The sequence below is a fragment of the Procambarus clarkii genome, chromosome 11 (genome assembly GCF_040958095.1).
Source record: "Procambarus clarkii isolate CNS0578487 chromosome 11, FALCON_Pclarkii_2.0, whole genome shotgun sequence".
NCBI lineage: Eukaryota > Metazoa > Arthropoda > Malacostraca > Decapoda > Cambaridae > Procambarus > Procambarus clarkii.
This window is the reverse complement of record NC_091160.1, coordinates 42,324,514-42,339,876: the sequence shown is the minus strand read 5'-3', so window position 1 is coordinate 42,339,876 and position 15,363 is coordinate 42,324,514. Positions and strand designations below refer to the sequence as shown.

General features: G+C 46.6%; 1 protein-coding gene across 1 annotated transcript in view; it reads right to left on the bottom strand.

Annotated features, from left to right (window-relative positions):
* LOC123758460 (CD109 antigen) overlaps positions 1-15,363 on the bottom strand; it is an 89,001-nt gene that overhangs the window by 68,391 nt on the left and 5,247 nt on the right. The window contains exons 2-4 of the mRNA XM_069322712.1: positions 6,153-6,333; positions 2,452-2,611; positions 711-781 (exon numbers count right to left, since the gene is read on the bottom strand). Coding sequence (XP_069178813.1) covers positions 711-781; positions 2,452-2,611; positions 6,153-6,333 — 412 coding nt within the window. The remainder of the gene's footprint in view (positions 1-710; positions 782-2,451; positions 2,612-6,152; positions 6,334-15,363) is intronic.

The following is a 15,363-nucleotide window of genomic DNA, read 5'->3' as shown; positions in this document are numbered from 1 at the left end:
AACACCTTTGAATAATGCCTTGGTCTAATGAACTGCATATTAGCTCAATACCTCCAGGGAGCTGTAAAGGCTCCCCACAGAAAAAAGTCCAGATTTTAAAGCAGTCCACATATGAAACCCAGATCATCAGGCAAAGTAATTTCCTGCACAATATTTTTCTAAAATGTTATATGTTTATATTTTTTATCAATCAGTGGATGTTCAGGTTTAGGTCGGTAAAAGTGCACAGATAATTTTCATTTCATTTTTCTATGTGGATATTTACATATATGAGGAATATCTATCTGTCTGATTGGAGACCAGATGTTTAGGGCTAGCTTCCCTAAACTTTCTAAGATGAATCATGGGAGGTATGGGAGTGTCACAAACTAGTCACTGAGTCGAGCAATCCTCCAAAACATCTAGAACCTAGATTCACCAAAGGGATATTCCAAAGCATGGAAAATTATCACAACATTGTAATTCATATTTCACACAACTCCTATGATTTTATCAGCATTTTGTGAATTCATTGATGATTTGCAGTGAATGACTGATAAATACTCTACTAAACCATGTCACTATAGTGTCCTTGGGAAATGAATAAAATATGGACAATGAAGATGTGAATTTTCTCCATGCATTGGTAGGTTCCTTGGTGGGTCTCCAACAAAGTGTCCGTTGCCGCCACAACTTTACAATTACTGTACAATGAAACATTTCGCACATACCAGAATAAAGATATCGATGGGCTCATCATAGGGCTTGAGATCCGTGGTAAGCAGAACCATGCGCACGCCCACTGTCCAGCGGGAGGAGAGAGAGAGTCAGTCTACGGTGGTATGAGGAGGGATGGTGGCATGTGGGTGACGGGGTAATGGTCCAGAGTGGCTGAGGGAGAGAGAGGTTTCTGGAGCGGTTGTCGAGGGTTCAGGGTGAAAGTAGATGGTTTAGGGTGAGGCTGAGGGAAGCCTAAGGAGAATGTGTGAGGCCTATGAAGGTGAAAGGGGAAGGGTGAGAATGGCGTGAGGGAAGGAAGGATTGTGATGGAAAAGGAATGGGGGTGATTAGTGAAGATAGAAAGGGTGATGGGAGATGGCTGGGAACAATAGGAGAAATGGAAGGTTTGTTAGTTTGATAGTGAATGGGGTGAGGAATGGTAAAAGTAAATTTATTACTTTATGTAACAAATCATTATGTATATACAGTACACAAATTCACTTATGAAGTCATTCACATTTACTTAGGCTCTATAAGAGACTCGAACCACGGACCCCGCGCCTGTGAGGCAGAGGCTCTATCCACTCAGCTGTGAGTAGTCTTAATGGGGAAAGCTTCCAGAAGCGACTACTGCTGCTGTGCTGGAATTTTAAACTTTCCCCGACAACTACTGAAGCTCAGAGGAAGCTCAAAGTGCAACACCGGCAGACAAAAGTCATCCCAGAGCTAAGTCAACTCTCGTATCAGGAACGGTTGAGGGCCACAGGGCTCACAACACTACAGACCAGGCATGACAGGGTGGATCTCAGTGAAACTTTTAAAATACTGAACAATTTGGTGAGAGTTGATCCGGAAAATGTCTTAAAAAGGTCTAATGTGACACAAACAAGGAGCAACAGTGTTAAGTTGGACAAGCCACAGTGTAGGAGTGACAACAGGAGATGCTTCTTCACCCACGGGGTCATTAACCCGTGGAACCGCCTGCCCACAGAAGTTCTAAATGCCAAGACTTTTGAATTTCAAATTCAAACTAGAAAAGATTATCAAAGCAAATTTTAATATTTTTATATTTCATTGTTTCAGGGGACAGGAAGCCAGAGTGTATTCATACACGTTAGGCTTATATCGCGTTTACCCCCCCCCTCCCCCCTCCAGATCGAATTACTGACCCCGCCCAGGATGCAACCCCACAAGCTGACTAATTCCTGAGCACCTACTCACTGCTCGGTAAACAGAAGCATTAGGTGAAAGGAAATGTACCCAAGTATTTCTGTCCTGTCTGTGATTCAACCCCAGAATTTTCGAGAGTACAATCCGTGCTTTTATCTCGATAGTACAGTTGGACTCAATCAGAAACAACAGTTTCTGATTGTTGATTCACAATCAGAAACCCAAGGTTAAAATCCCGGGCAGGAGAGAAATGGTTGGGCACGTTTCACCTAATGCCTTTTTTCTCCTACCAGAAAATTAGTCCAGGAGTTAGTCAACTGGTGTGGAGAGGACTAACATTAGTGTGACATCCTGTGGAACGTCAGTAGTTCCACCTTATACAATCAAAATCAAAATGTTTATTCAGGTAAAAGTACATAAATAGAAGACGAGTTAAACATAATGCTGGATTTATAGAGATCTATGTAAAGATCTGATTAAAGATCTGATTTAAATCCGATCTATATGCAGTCAAGTTATTACTTCTGCATGACTCGATCAAGTCAACTACCGTGATTAACCCTTGTGTGTGAGGCTACTCACCCTCCTGGTTGCCAGTGAAGCAAGGTCTGGAGAGGTGGAGGAGGATGGTGAGGAAGGTGGGCGAGGCTTGCACCTGTGTGGAGTTACGGAACACCAGCCTGCTGCCACAGTGGCCCTCCACTAGGAGTGTGTACCTCCGCACACCGTTAGAATGAGGTACCTGTGTGAGGGACCAGTACAGGGGCTGTTTAATACTCCACCAATAGTATATCTTATCCTTCTGCAACAACGTGAAGGTCCAGTGATAGTAGAGATAAAACCTCAATTAATTCCATTCAATTCTCATAGAACTTGAATAAGGCATCTGTAATTAAGGGCTTAATTACAGAACTGTCTACTTAATTGATACTAAATAAAATAAAACCAAAAAAATATTGTACACTTAAAGTTAGACTAATATAATTATAAACACGAGAATGGTTTTACAGGAATGACGTAGAGGCTCTCAAACGGTCCTAGTAATGCATGAGGAACATGAATTAACGTGTCCATTTGGGAAGCAGATGGCACCTTAAATGAAAGACCTATAGAGACCTAAAATGCTGTGTTAGTGGTTCTCCAAGATTGTACAATTTAATTACCAAACTTTGCACTTTCACAACCCGTTGTACCTTCTTAAATATACAGAATATAAGTTAATACATATGAAACTCTGAGTATTAGTGGCTTTAGGCATGGTATATATAGTACTAACTCTATCTTGACATCCATCATTCAGCTTGTTACTCATTTTGTATGTATGTTGTGACGATAATCTCCTTCAAGAGATTGAGCCTGCTCTTCCCTCCAAAAATACGTCGCAACAAATATATATAACTACTATGGAAGAAATGTCCAACAACGACAACAACACCAGCAAGGTTTGCCAGAGCGCAAAACGTATGCAGCCAAGAACACCTGCTCAGACTCAAACCGCCAAACTACCTGTCTTGCTGCCGGCTCCTCTGATTGGTCGCCGGTCGGGCTGCAACTGCACTCCACCCCCCCATACTACTTGATGTCTGGGGCCGCCACGACCTCAGTCCTCAGAATATTCCGTGCTTTCACACAGTTAACATTTCTCCCTGCTAGGCGTAAGCTTTGGCGTACGTGTACCGAGAGAGGTGATAGCTTAAAGCCAATATTCCAGCACCTTTCATTTACTTGTATATTGCACTTCTTGTTATTTTGTCTTAACGTAACTTTTCATTGTGTCATTTAATTATTCTTATTATTTTGATTGATTGATTTTATTATACGAATTTGTATGTCCATTTTATTCATGTTTTGTTTATTTAACGTAATTAAAATTTCATTGTTAAAGTTTACTTGTGTTTTGTGTGTCTTCTCCTTACCTTACCACAGACGAAGTTCCAGATTTTCTATTTTTTTTAATACTATGTGACGAGGCCATACCCCTAGCTTTGAACAGCCGAACACCAACGCGTTACCGTCACAATGTACTTTTCCTTAAATAAAATTATCATTAATTGCTGTACACCCACCTGGATTAATGGTCACACATCCACCTGGATTACTCACCACACACATCTGCATTATTCACTACTTGCCCACCTGAATTACTCATCACAAACTCATCTGGATTACTCATCAATACCCGCTTGGATTACTTAGTATTTTTCATCGCAAACCTATCTGGATTACTCACCACAAACCCACTTAAATCATTCATAACAAATCCATCTGGATTACTCATAACTCACCCACCTGGATTCATTAGTAAACACCCACCTGGATTATTCATCACAAATCCAGCTTGTTGACTCGCCAAACTGGATTACTCACCACACCCACCTTCCTTATTCATTACACACCCACCTGGATTACTCACCACACAATGGATTGTTTACTGAACTAGATTACTCATAACACATCGGATTACTCATCACACTGGATTGCCTACCCCATGCCCCCCTACTACCTTACCCTGTTATCTTGAGGTTATCTTGAGATGATTTCGGGGCTTTAGTGTCCCCACGGCCCGGTCCTCGACCAGGCCTCCACCCCCAGGAAGCAGCCCGTGACAGCTGACTAACACTCAGGTACCTATTTTACTGCTACGTAACAGGGACATAGGGTGAAAGAAACTCTGCCCATTGTTTCTCGCCGGCGCCCGGGATCGAACCGGGGACCACAGGATCACAAGTCCAGCGTGCTGTCCGCTCAGCCGACCGGCTCCCCAACTGTTTCTCCAACTTTCAGTATAATCACTGACAGAACAACTGATCACTACCCTACCTTCCTCTCAGCAAACAGGGACATAACACCCTCAGTTACCATTAAACTTTACCTTTAGACTACACAACAAACCACCAATAAGGAACCTCATAAATGCATTTCACAATATAAACTGGGAATCTGAACTCAGCAATAGACAAGATATAAATTCATTAGTCGACATCTTTTTCTTTAAAACTCTAAGCCTCTACAACCCACACTGTCCTCTCCTCACAAAGTAACTGCCAAAAGATTAAACAACCTCTGGCTCACAAGTGGCATACTGTACTTAAAGCAATTAACAAGAAACACGAAGATGAAAACAAAACATTGGATTGGTCTAGTTACAAAAGTTGAGTGATACTCATCAATGCTAATAAGAAGAGCCAAAGCTTCCTTTTATGAGAATAGATTTAAAGAAGCAAAAGGAAATATGAAAATCACATGGAAAGCCATCTTTAATAGCCAAGGGTCTAAACAACAATCACATGACCAGATAAAACTCTCCAAAGATGGTTACACACTTGCAACAGACTTAGATATTGCAACTGAATTCAATAGCATATTTTCATCAATTGGTGCAAACTTTGCCAGAAAAATCTCAGACCCAGACATGTTACTACATATCTCACCGGCAGCTACATATCCTAACACTCTACTCCTTTTACCAGTCAGTCCGACACACATTATATCCATAATTCAATCATTTACAACCAAAGTTGGGGACATTAATGAAGTACCATCTATGATACAAGAGTGCTGCCCTGCTCTTGCACCACCCATAGCTCTGCTATTCAACAAATCTAGTGTCATACTTTTCCCGATATCCTTAAAAAAGCAAGAGTGACGCCAGTTCTTAAAGGAGGCGAGACAGCTGACAAATAATTACAGACCAATATCAAATCTACCAATACTTTCAAAAATATTTAAAAAAATTATTTACAGCTTTATTCCTACTTTCTAAATCTCAACATACTAAGTCTTTGCCAGTTTGTTTTCCATTCCCAAAAAGAGTACCAATGATGCCAGTATTAGTCTGCTTAATATAATCTACACAGCCTTTGACAAAAATGAGTTCCCTTCATTGACCTGAAAATGGCCTTTGATACTGTAAACCTAACTGTCTTCATTGAGGCTACTAGAAAGATAGTGGGCCGCAGGTAAATTCAGGTAAAAAATAAATGTATTATTTTTAATATTTATTAATAAAAATGCAAGATGAGAAAAATGTTAAATTAATTTACATTGTGAATTTGGCCAGGAAATTTATAATTATTATCTCTCACCCCCCCCCCCCCACACACACACACCTGAGTCACTCACCGGCTCACCCCACTCCCGCTCCAATAACTAGCATGTAGGTGTACCTACCTGAGTGACCACATACCCACGAGGACGAGTGCCCATACAAGCACCAATAAGAGTTCCCAGACACTGGTCCTGGTCACTCACCATACACCTCCCTGGCCGAGCCGGCAGCGTACCTGGATGAGGAGGTCCTGGGTGTCCCCTGGAGGGATGACGGCCCGGGCGGGGTCGAGGTTGACCCCGGGGGAGGCCAGGTTAGCCGTGACCGTCACGGGAGCCGTGCCTGTCAGCACGCCCACCACCACACGGTACACGGTCAAGGGCCGCGCCAGGCGAGGAGCAGCGATGATGTAGCTTCTGTGGCAAGACACGTTCATATTGGCAAGATATGATAATTACGTAGTTCACATTTACAAACTGAAGTATACGTTGATTTGGCTCCAGCCTTCGATAAGGTACCACGTGAAAGACTGGCAAGGAAATTACATGTCTATGGAACAGATGGTAAAATATTAGCATGGATAAAACAATGGTTGAAGGAAACAAAACACAGCTCACTTGCGCTCTCCATTCTAAGTTGTCTTACAGCCCACATCCACTTTCAGATGATGTAGAACACTATCTACAGGCAGCTGTATTACTGACTTAGAGGAGTTGTATACAAGGACTTAGTTGTATATGTTCTGGTTCTCAAGATTAATGTCAAAAGATCCACTCGATTTCTCATTTAGTTTTCACAGATGTTACCCTCGAAAATATCCGTTCAACCAGGGCGTTACTGCTTGGTAACCTGTATATCTTCAATACAAACTCAGTCAGGTCACTCAGCAGAGGCTGGGGCAACACTGCCCTCTACACCACCACTGAGCCAGGGGCGTGTCGTCACAAACATCTACAAAGTGTTGTGCTGGTCCTTTCCCTGACCTCAATTACTGGAGTGAGAAGCAGTGGTTCGAGAAGCTATGACTGGTCTTTGAGGCTCAGATTACGACCAATGAGGACCTTCAACGTGACTAACAAGCCAATCACGCAGCCCTTTAACGACAGCAACAGAACATAACCCTTCACCATGAGGAGGTTAAAGCCGGTCAAGCTTACCAACAACTACATCATGAATTACACACACAGATCACACTAACGTGATGCATCAAATGAACAAATCCACAAATCCTCGTCACGGCCCTTGTGGATCTGTACATAATGAAATAAATCTCCGTGAAAAAATTACGCATCTGAAAACCAACGACTCCATCAACAAGGAAGAGGAAGCGTTAGACAAAATGAATGAGTGCATCACTACCATAACCGCTCAACAATCAGCAACAATTACTGGCCTCTGTTATGTCGCCTTCAGCCGTCCCTGTGGAGAGCGAAGGTGAGACGTGTGTTGATAGTGCGCGTGCTGTGCCAAAGGACCAACTGCAGTAGGAAATTAACAAAACAGACATCGTTGCTGCATACAGAGTAGCAAAAATATTCCAACAGGTCAAAATAAAAAACAATCGCCTTAAACCAGCTACCCTTTCAATGCCCATATGTGTATTGATAGAGGAGCATCAGAGGTAGAACATTCCTGGATGACAGAGCCAGAGTGCATGGGGGGGGGAGGGTTGTGTGAAACTCCTGGTCCGGCTTCAGCTGAAGCCGGAAATGTTTGTGTGTTCAGTAGAGCTCCAGGTTGGTATCCTTATACCATGTCGTGGCCTAGCTGACTAGCGTGTGCCTGGGAACACCCACAGCATAGTTTCGAACCCTCAACACGGCTCCTACGGATTTTATTCTTATTCTTATTATTATAAAGGATCGTGTTAAATAGGAACGAATCAGACTGGAGAAATGTGGTAAGTGGAGTGCCACAAGGGTCCATTTTGGGGCCTACCCTTGTTTGTCATATGACATAGATGAGAATATTACAAACCACATCATCAAATTTGCAGATGATACGAAGATATATGATAAAGTGGGAAATGATAATGATATTGAAGCCTTACAAAAAGATCTACGTGAACTCCACAAATGGTCAGAAGACTGGCAAATGCTTTTTAATATTGACAAATACAAGACCTTACAGGTGAGACATAACCCACGTCACAACTACCAAATTAATAGCTTTACATTACAGCCGACTGATGAAGAAAAGGACCTCGGAGTCAAGATCCACCACGTATTAAAAGCTACACAACAAGGTGGGAGCAACAGCCAGAAAAGATAACCAAACTCTTGGGATAATCAAGCGTACTTTTGACTTTAAGGAAAAGAAGGTAATGGATCAACTATAAATTTCTGGTGTGCACTCATTTGGATTATTATATCCAAGCACGTAGAACTTATTTTCAGATGGACATAGCTGCTCGGGAGAAGGTGCAACACCGGACAATATAAGTTATTCCAAAGCTAAATCATTTCACGTATCAGGAACGATTGAGGGCCACAGGGCTAACACTGCAAACCAGGCATGACAGGGCGGATCTCATTGAAACTTTTAAAATACTGAACAAGTTGAAGGATGTTGATCCGGACAATTTCTTTAAAAGGTCAGATGTAACACAAACAAGGAACAACGGTTTCAAACTTAACAAACTCTAATGTAGGACTGAGAACAGAAGATTTTGAGAACTGAGAACAGGATAGTGGCTTTTTCACCTAAAGGGTATAATCCATGAAACCACCTACCCGCCAAAGACGTAACCGCCATAACTGTGATTTTTTAAATATACCTGGAAAAGATCATCATGGCAAATGGGGGGGGGGACCTTCGACAAGCCGCTGGCTTCCTGTCCTCGTTGAGGCCACTAGGGTTAGTGGCCTTCAGGAAAATCAGGTAAAAAACAGAGCGGCAGACGGTTGGAACAAGTTGTGGTGGAGGCCAGAACTGTCAGAAGTGTTAAAAAGTACACGAACAAGGGAACACAGGTGGTAACTCAGTACCCAAATGAACCATACACACATTAGAAAGATTTTTTGTTCAATATCAGATTAATTAACAAACGAAACTCACTATAGGAAGTGATATGGTGGAGGCAGACTTCATAAACAGTTTCAGATGTAGATGTGATTTAGAACTCAATAGCCTCAAGAACACCAGGTGAGTGGTGTACAGGAGAGGCGGGACTAAGATACGAATCTCAACACCCGCCAGCACAGCTGAGAACACCTAGGTGAGTACACTAACCTTGTATACCACATGTGTGTTATGACCTTTGACCTAAGGCTATGGTTCCTCTGCTTTGGCAGCAGTAAAATAAATATCATAAGAGCCTTGCCTACTACAAATGTCTAGGGAAAATAAGTCGATTACTTAAACACCAAAGCAATATACTCTAAGTAAGGGTAACAAAGAAACATACAAACGTATAAATGAAATACAGGCACCAGAAATATTAATGCACCAGAATGAAATATCACAATATTATATATATAAGCACTGATCACTATTATAAAACTTTAATGAATAGATGGGTAAACAATGGTTTAACCAGACAATTAGGTTAGTTACTACACAATAAACATGTACCAAAGACTTACCTCATAACATGTCCACCCCAGCCAGCCTCACCCACGCCACTAACGTGACTGGAGCAAGCATGGCAAGGTCTCCACAAGTTACCAACTAAAACCCACATGAAATCTCTATATACTCGCTATCTGAGAGTAATAATATAATTATAACTACACTAATATGCATATAACACTGCTAAGGTGTAATTTCAAGAATTAAGTACATACAATAAACTGGAATAATTCCAGGGTTGAGTCAGTGCCGGTGGGTTGATACACTGCACACAGTACTGGAACACCCATATATGCTCACCCCCCATCAGACGCCACGGCCTCCTCCCACATTAATGAACATGCAATAGCAACAACTAAAATATTTCATACAAGCACACTCAGCGTGTTACAATTAACTCAAACATATATCTTAGAAAACAAATAGACATAATAGTTAATTTTTAATAATTGAGGAAAGAAATAATGAACATACATGTTTATCATGATAAATGTTAGAATCTGTTATGGATTCATAACAGTATGTAAGACTAATCCTGGAGTATGCAGCCCCAGCATGGAGCCCGTACCTTGTCAAGCACAAGACAAAGCTGGAAAACTTCAGAGGTATGCCACTAGGCTAGTCCCAGAGTGGACACACGCGGCAGAGGCGCGCAAACCCAGCATGCACAACCGTTCATTTGTCGCTAACGACAAATGTAACACGCGAAACAACAACTCCCGTTGCTGCAGCGCCAAAAACCGCGCCTCAACGCCGCCCACACCTCCCCCCAATCCCAACATGGGAATAAAGCCTCCACCCACGGCCGAACACGACGAAACAAAATCCCATAAATCGCCTTAACGGAAAGAGACATAAAACCCGGACAACGGCAGACAGCCCTGAGAATATCCACCGCCCAAGAGTAAACAGGAGGGGTACAGGAGGCCACCTCCCGACAACCACCGAAATCCACCAAAAAACTAGAACTAACCGAACAATAATAAACACAAAGCATTGAGCCCCCCCACGCATCGCCAATCCCTGACGCAACGAGACCTAGAACAGCGCCCGGGCTCTGGTAAACACATCCGGAATACCAACCCCACCCTCCCGCACAGCTAACACCAACGTCGAGCGACGAACTGGGTGGTAACGTCCACACCACACGTACCTATAAACCTGACGTTCCAACCCCAGAGCCAGCCGGCGATCCATGGGAAAACACCGAGCCATGAACCAAACACGCAAAACCTTACAAGTAACCAGCAACACCCGCTGATAAATCGTCAACGGGCGCGCTGCCAACAACCCAACCGCAACACCAACACTACACGAAACCGCACCCCAATTATATTCCAAAGAGTGTTCGTAGGAAGTGAACCAGGTGATCTCCAGAACACGAAGAGAGGAGACCACCGGAAACCAAGACCCCTCCCACACAAGGCGAGAGGACCACCCACCGATACCCAGAAGTCCGGACTTGGCACGATTAACTTGGGCCCCAGTGGCCAACTCAAACCTCTCAACCATGGCCTGGACCGCCCCAACAGAACACTCCGAGGCCACAAATAGGACGGTATCATCTGCATAACCGCAGATGGGGAACCGAAGACCGGACGGCAGCCGGGGAGGGCGGATCAACGCACAGGCCTTGACCGCCCGAAAAAAAGGCTCCTGAAAGAGCACATAGAGGACATAGAAAGCGGAGAACTCTGCCGCACCGAACGGCACACAGGGAAAGGAGCACTCAAGAACCCATTAATGCATACCCGGCTGCAACACCGAGCGTACAACATACGCACCCAATGAATAAACAAAAGCGGAAACCCAAGCCGCTCTAACACACGAAAATCAAAGGCAAAAGACACACGGTCGAAAGCCTTCGACCAATCCAGGCAGAGCATCGCCGCCGACGAGCGAGAGCCCGACACATACATAAGCACATCCTAAAAACAACGCATTGCACTGCAGTAACGAACGACCCGGAACACCACAAAACTGTTCCACAGAAACAACAGACGCAACAACACAGCGACACAGACCAGCCAAAACCTTTGACAGGATCTTATAGTCCACATTCAACAACGTAATGGGCCTCCAGTTCGAGAAGAACCGCAAATCGCCCGGCTTCGGGAGTAACCGCACAATCCCAATGCACTGAGACAGGCAGAACGCACCCCCGAAGGCAAGCCCGGACCACCTCCAAAAGAACTCCCCCAGCACATCTCAAAAGGCAACATAAAACTCAACAGGAAGACCATCTGTTACGAACCCGGATTCAGCGTCCGAGCAAGGAGCAGTAACAACTACGCCATCTGTGGGTCAGCTCCCGAAACCCCCGCCAAACGAACGACGACACCGGATGGGGACGGCGAATATCGGCCACAAGGGCCAGTTTCCAGTCCTGTGCAGCTCACAACACAGCCGCTCCTGACCTCTGGTGAGGTGGTGCTCCGACGACAGCGCCATCTATGGACTGGATACGTCAGGTGTTAGTATCTGAGCCTGTAAGTGAGATGTATTAGTGTCCCAGTTATTGATGACGTGTCTGCTTACAGAGCCGACCTGGGACCACTGTGATGGAAGTGGAGTCAGTCTACCCGAGGCAGCCAGTCTCCATACTGTGAAGTTTGCTGCAGCTGTTGTGACGTCGTCCCCCCGGAAGAACACTGTGGTGTGTTAGCCTGCCAGTGGAGTGGCAGTGAAAGGATTTACCCGGGACCGACTGTTGGAGACGATAATCCACTGGGGTATTGAGGACAGGAGGGTGATTTGTGATATCACACGAGACTCCTGTCTAGGGCGTACCCCTTTTATCGTTCGTGGAGTGGCCGTACCAGCCTTGGTGGCTCAGTACCTGCCAGCAGACCTGCTGGACGTGTGGTTGACGGCCTCCACGACGGTGCCCCCAGTGGACCTGTGTTTTGGCTGACCTGTGGCCAGGGTAGGCTCGGCATTCTCAGAAGACACGTCTTGAGGCCACGAAGAAAGCACCGCGGACTCAGCACCTAGCTTCTTGATCAAGAGTCTTCAGCAGAAGACTAGATTGTGCATGATCCCCTTTGTAAAGTGTTAATACCCCTCCCCCTTGTGTACGCTTTAATTTTATATATTTAAATGGTGATGGTGAACATTATAATATTAAGTTCTTAACTTTCTTTCCCTACTCCCTTTTAAGTTACTTGCGTCACGGATCTCATCCCTTGATAGCCACTACTGGCTTGGGAACGGATACATATATCTTCCTCTAACAACATCAGAGTGAGAACCCCGTTGCGTCCCGAGAGGGCCGTAACACCATCTGAGCCCGGCACCTTCCCAGAACGAAATGACCTGACCACATCGAAAAGTTCCCCCAACGAAACATCTGCCACCAAACCAACACAATCCTCAGCAGACAAACCTGGAACGCACCCACTCAAAAAACCAACCGCAAGCGCGGCGTCCCCATCCACCTCCTCATAGAGCGCAGCCAACTCCTGCCGAACATAAGGCAACACATCACCGGTGTCTGAAACAACGGACCCATCCGGCCGTTGCAGAGCCGTAAAAAGAACAGTCTCTCGCGCAGCCTTCGCCTTCCCTAAAAGAAACGGAGAAACACGCTCACCCACACGAGCACGCACACGAACACCCTCGGCCCACTCCTCCCGCAGACCACAAATGCGCGCCTTGCACTCCGCAATCTCCCCAAAACAGTCAATCCCAGCATTGTACCGCACGTACAACCGCGAAAGCCTCGCCTGTAACAACCGCAGTAACCCAAACCTCCCAGCAGACTCACGTTTGGCAACCACCCGAAAAAACAACCGACACTGCACCTTACACCACTCCCACCAATCCAAAACAGAAGGAAACTCAGAACCCCGACCCACCATACCCGAAACTGGGCACAAACCCGGACAACGCAGCAACCAACAATTCAGCTTCCACCACCCCGCACCTGACTGGGCACACCAACCCGGACCACCACTAAACTATGGTCCGAGAATGCAATCGGGACAGTGTGGAAAGCAAACACAGAACACCCCCGAAAGTAACATACACCCGATCAATCCTCGAACGCGCCCCACGCGCAGCAAAAGTAAAGGATAACTCGCCCCCACAGAGCACAGCAGCATCCCGGAAACCGCAAGAACGCACCACCTCCTGCAGCGCACCCGAGACATTATGCGGGCGGGCGCCACTACAGTCCCACGCACTCGCCACACAATTAAGATCCCCACCAAAAATCAAACTCTGCGTATCATGGCGCAGGAAAGGAAGAAGCCCCACCCGAAAAAACTCCTCCCGCTCCTGATGGCACGCCGCCCCAGAGGGGGCGTACACCGTCAGGAACTGAATGACAACCCCCCAAAAACTCAACCCTCACAAACAAAACCCGCCCATCCTCATCCATCTCCGTGTGAAGCACGGAGAAGGAAGCCCTCCTAGAAAACATCATCGTCCCCCTGAAAGACGTCCTCGGCGGGTTGAGCACAACATGAAAATGCACACTCAAATACTGCAACACACACACATCACAAACATTATGCTCCTGGACCAGAGCCACATCCATGCGCTGCTCCTGCAGAACATCCAACAGGCCCAACTGGACCCCAAGATCATTCAAACTTATAACATTCAAAGTCGCACATACAACGGAGGGCGCCATCGGGAGAATCTCAGGATACCCCCAACCCGACGTGCCCTACAGGGGACACAACCGCACCCGCAGCGGGAGCCACACCCACACCACCAGGCTCAACCCTCCGCCGCACCTTGGAAGACGATCGGCCAGGAACCGCCTTAACAATCAAGGGATGGACACCACCCGACGAGGGCTCCCCAGGCGCTGGTAACACCATCCACGTCCTCCGCCGCCTCGAGCCCGATGCCATGCTCATCGCCAGACCCCGCTTTTGAAGGGGGAGGAGGAACTACGAGAGGAGCACCAGCCAAAGCCACACCATCCGAAGCCTCGATCCTCTTCCCAGGGGGCCCACGGCCGTGCGACCGATCCCGCAGAGCGCGCTTCCGTCGAGGAACAGAAGATCCCAGCGCAACCACAGGAAGCACAGCACAACCAACCGTAGATGGCGGCACCACTTCACCAGCCGCAGGAACACCGCAGAGCTGGCCACCAGGATACACCGTAGCAACACCACCCCCCGGCCTCGGGCAACGCACCGGCTACAGCACACGGGCCGCCCTCCGACCCCACACCACACGTGTCAGACACCAAGACATCACACAGGACGCTTTGCACTTCCGCCGCCACCAGCAAAGGTGCACGTGAAGCAGGAGCCGCGAGAACAGCAGAGTCAACTGGCAAAGCGGAGGGACCAGCAGCAGACGTAGAGACAGGGACAACAGGGAAAGACACCTCTCCAAGTGCGCCCATAGAGCCCGGTTCCACAGAGGGCGCCCCAGCCTCCAGCAAAAGCGGAAAATCATCCCCATGGAACACCGATGGGTCTGCCGAGCGAGGGGCACGGCAAGCAGCAGCGAAATGTTCCACCTCACCACACCGGAAGCAGGAGCAAGTCTGACCCTGGTAAAACACACGCACGTAAAATCCACACACAGCCACCCGGGAGGGAATAGCCCCAGAGAGCCGCATGCGCAAAGTACGCGCACCCATACAGAGCCCCTTCAGGCGCCCACTATGCAGACAGGTATGACGGTGCCCAACCACTTCACCATACCGACGGAACGCAGCGCACAGCTCCTCAGGAAACTGTACCTGCGCACCATGGACAGTTACAAACATCAGGGGTCCCCACGGATCTGAGACCTCCACCGTCACAGCAGAATCCGGAAGTACATGCGTCTGCGTACCCCAGCGGCGCACAAACAGTTGATACACACTCGCCGAGGAGAACGTCACACCGCCACCCGGGTAGGAGAAAGTT